Source organism: Eimeria mitis, genomic scaffold (assembly GCF_000499745.2).
Source record: "Eimeria mitis Houghton genomic scaffold, Emh_scaff96, whole genome shotgun sequence".
Taxonomy (NCBI): domain Eukaryota; phylum Apicomplexa; class Conoidasida; order Eucoccidiorida; family Eimeriidae; genus Eimeria; species Eimeria mitis.
This window is the reverse complement of record NW_013577087.1, coordinates 5,965-6,965: the sequence shown is the minus strand read 5'-3', so window position 1 is coordinate 6,965 and position 1,001 is coordinate 5,965. Positions and strand designations below refer to the sequence as shown.

The following is a 1,001-nucleotide window of genomic DNA, read 5'->3' as shown; positions in this document are numbered from 1 at the left end:
TCTTTTTTTTTTGTATTTCGTTTGCTTTTTATTTTTTCTCTTCTCTGCGGGCCAGGCGGCTGCAGCAAGAGGATCGCTGGGGGCTACGGAGCAGCGGCTGTCTGTCGCAGTGCATGCGGCGCCGTATAAGAGGGAGAAGAAGGAGATTAATATTTTTTTTCATTTCATTAAAATAAAATAAAATAAAATAAATAAATAAATAATAATTTCTTCTTTATAATCATAAACTGCAGCAGCAAAGCCTTCAGGGCGGGGCTTGGATCCAGAGCGCGACCGCCGTGCATGCACGCCAACAGCAGCGCTGCGTCGGCTGCCGTCAGTGTTTGTATTGTTTGTTGTAAAAAAAACTGAATAAATATATTTAATTTAATTAATTTGTGTATTTATTTTCTTTATTTTCTTTTTTATGTTAAATATTTCAGCTCATGCCCCCAGAAGATGTCGCTGCGCCACATGCGGCGAACGGCGGCGCTGCGGCAGAGCGATGGAAACCTCTCTTTAATTGCGGTTTCTGATTCTTCTGGTGAGGATTCATCGACGACAGCAGCTCAATACAACTCAAAAACACAAAAGAAATCTGTGTTTCTCGCCGCAGCAGCAGCACTCAGCAGCGACGAAGAAGAAGCAGACGAAGAAAGCCCCCCCTCTTCACCAGAAAGAGCTTCAGGTGTACAGACAGCTCCTCAGAACTCTGGCGATGGATCGAGCAGCCAGAGCAGCGGGAGATCGCGCAGCAAAAACCGACGGAAACGGCGTTCTCCTGCTGCAGCAGCAGCAGCACCAGCAGCAGCAGCAGCAGCTGCTGCTGCTGCATCTGCTGCAGGAGAAGCAGCAGCAACGCCAGATGCAGCAGCAGCTGAGAGAGCAGCAGCTGCTTCTTCGTCTCCTTCTCTTCGTTTGGATCCATCAGAAGAAAGGGAACGACCGTCAGAAGCAAGTGAAGCATCTCCCTCTCCTCCCGCCTCTCCCGCTGCTGCTGCTGCTGCTGCTGCTGCTGCTGC

General features: G+C 49.0%; 1 protein-coding gene across 1 annotated transcript in view; it reads left to right on the top strand.

The window, feature by feature from the left end:
* Nucleotides 1-438: 438 nt before the first annotated feature.
* Nucleotides 439-1,001, top strand: part of EMH_0073350 (uncharacterized protein) — a gene marked incomplete at both ends in the record, with an annotated part of 2,069 nt that continues 1,506 nt past the window's right edge. Inside the window, one exon of the mRNA XM_013502574.1 lies at nt 439-1,001. Coding sequence (XP_013358028.1) covers nt 439-1,001 — 563 coding nt within the window.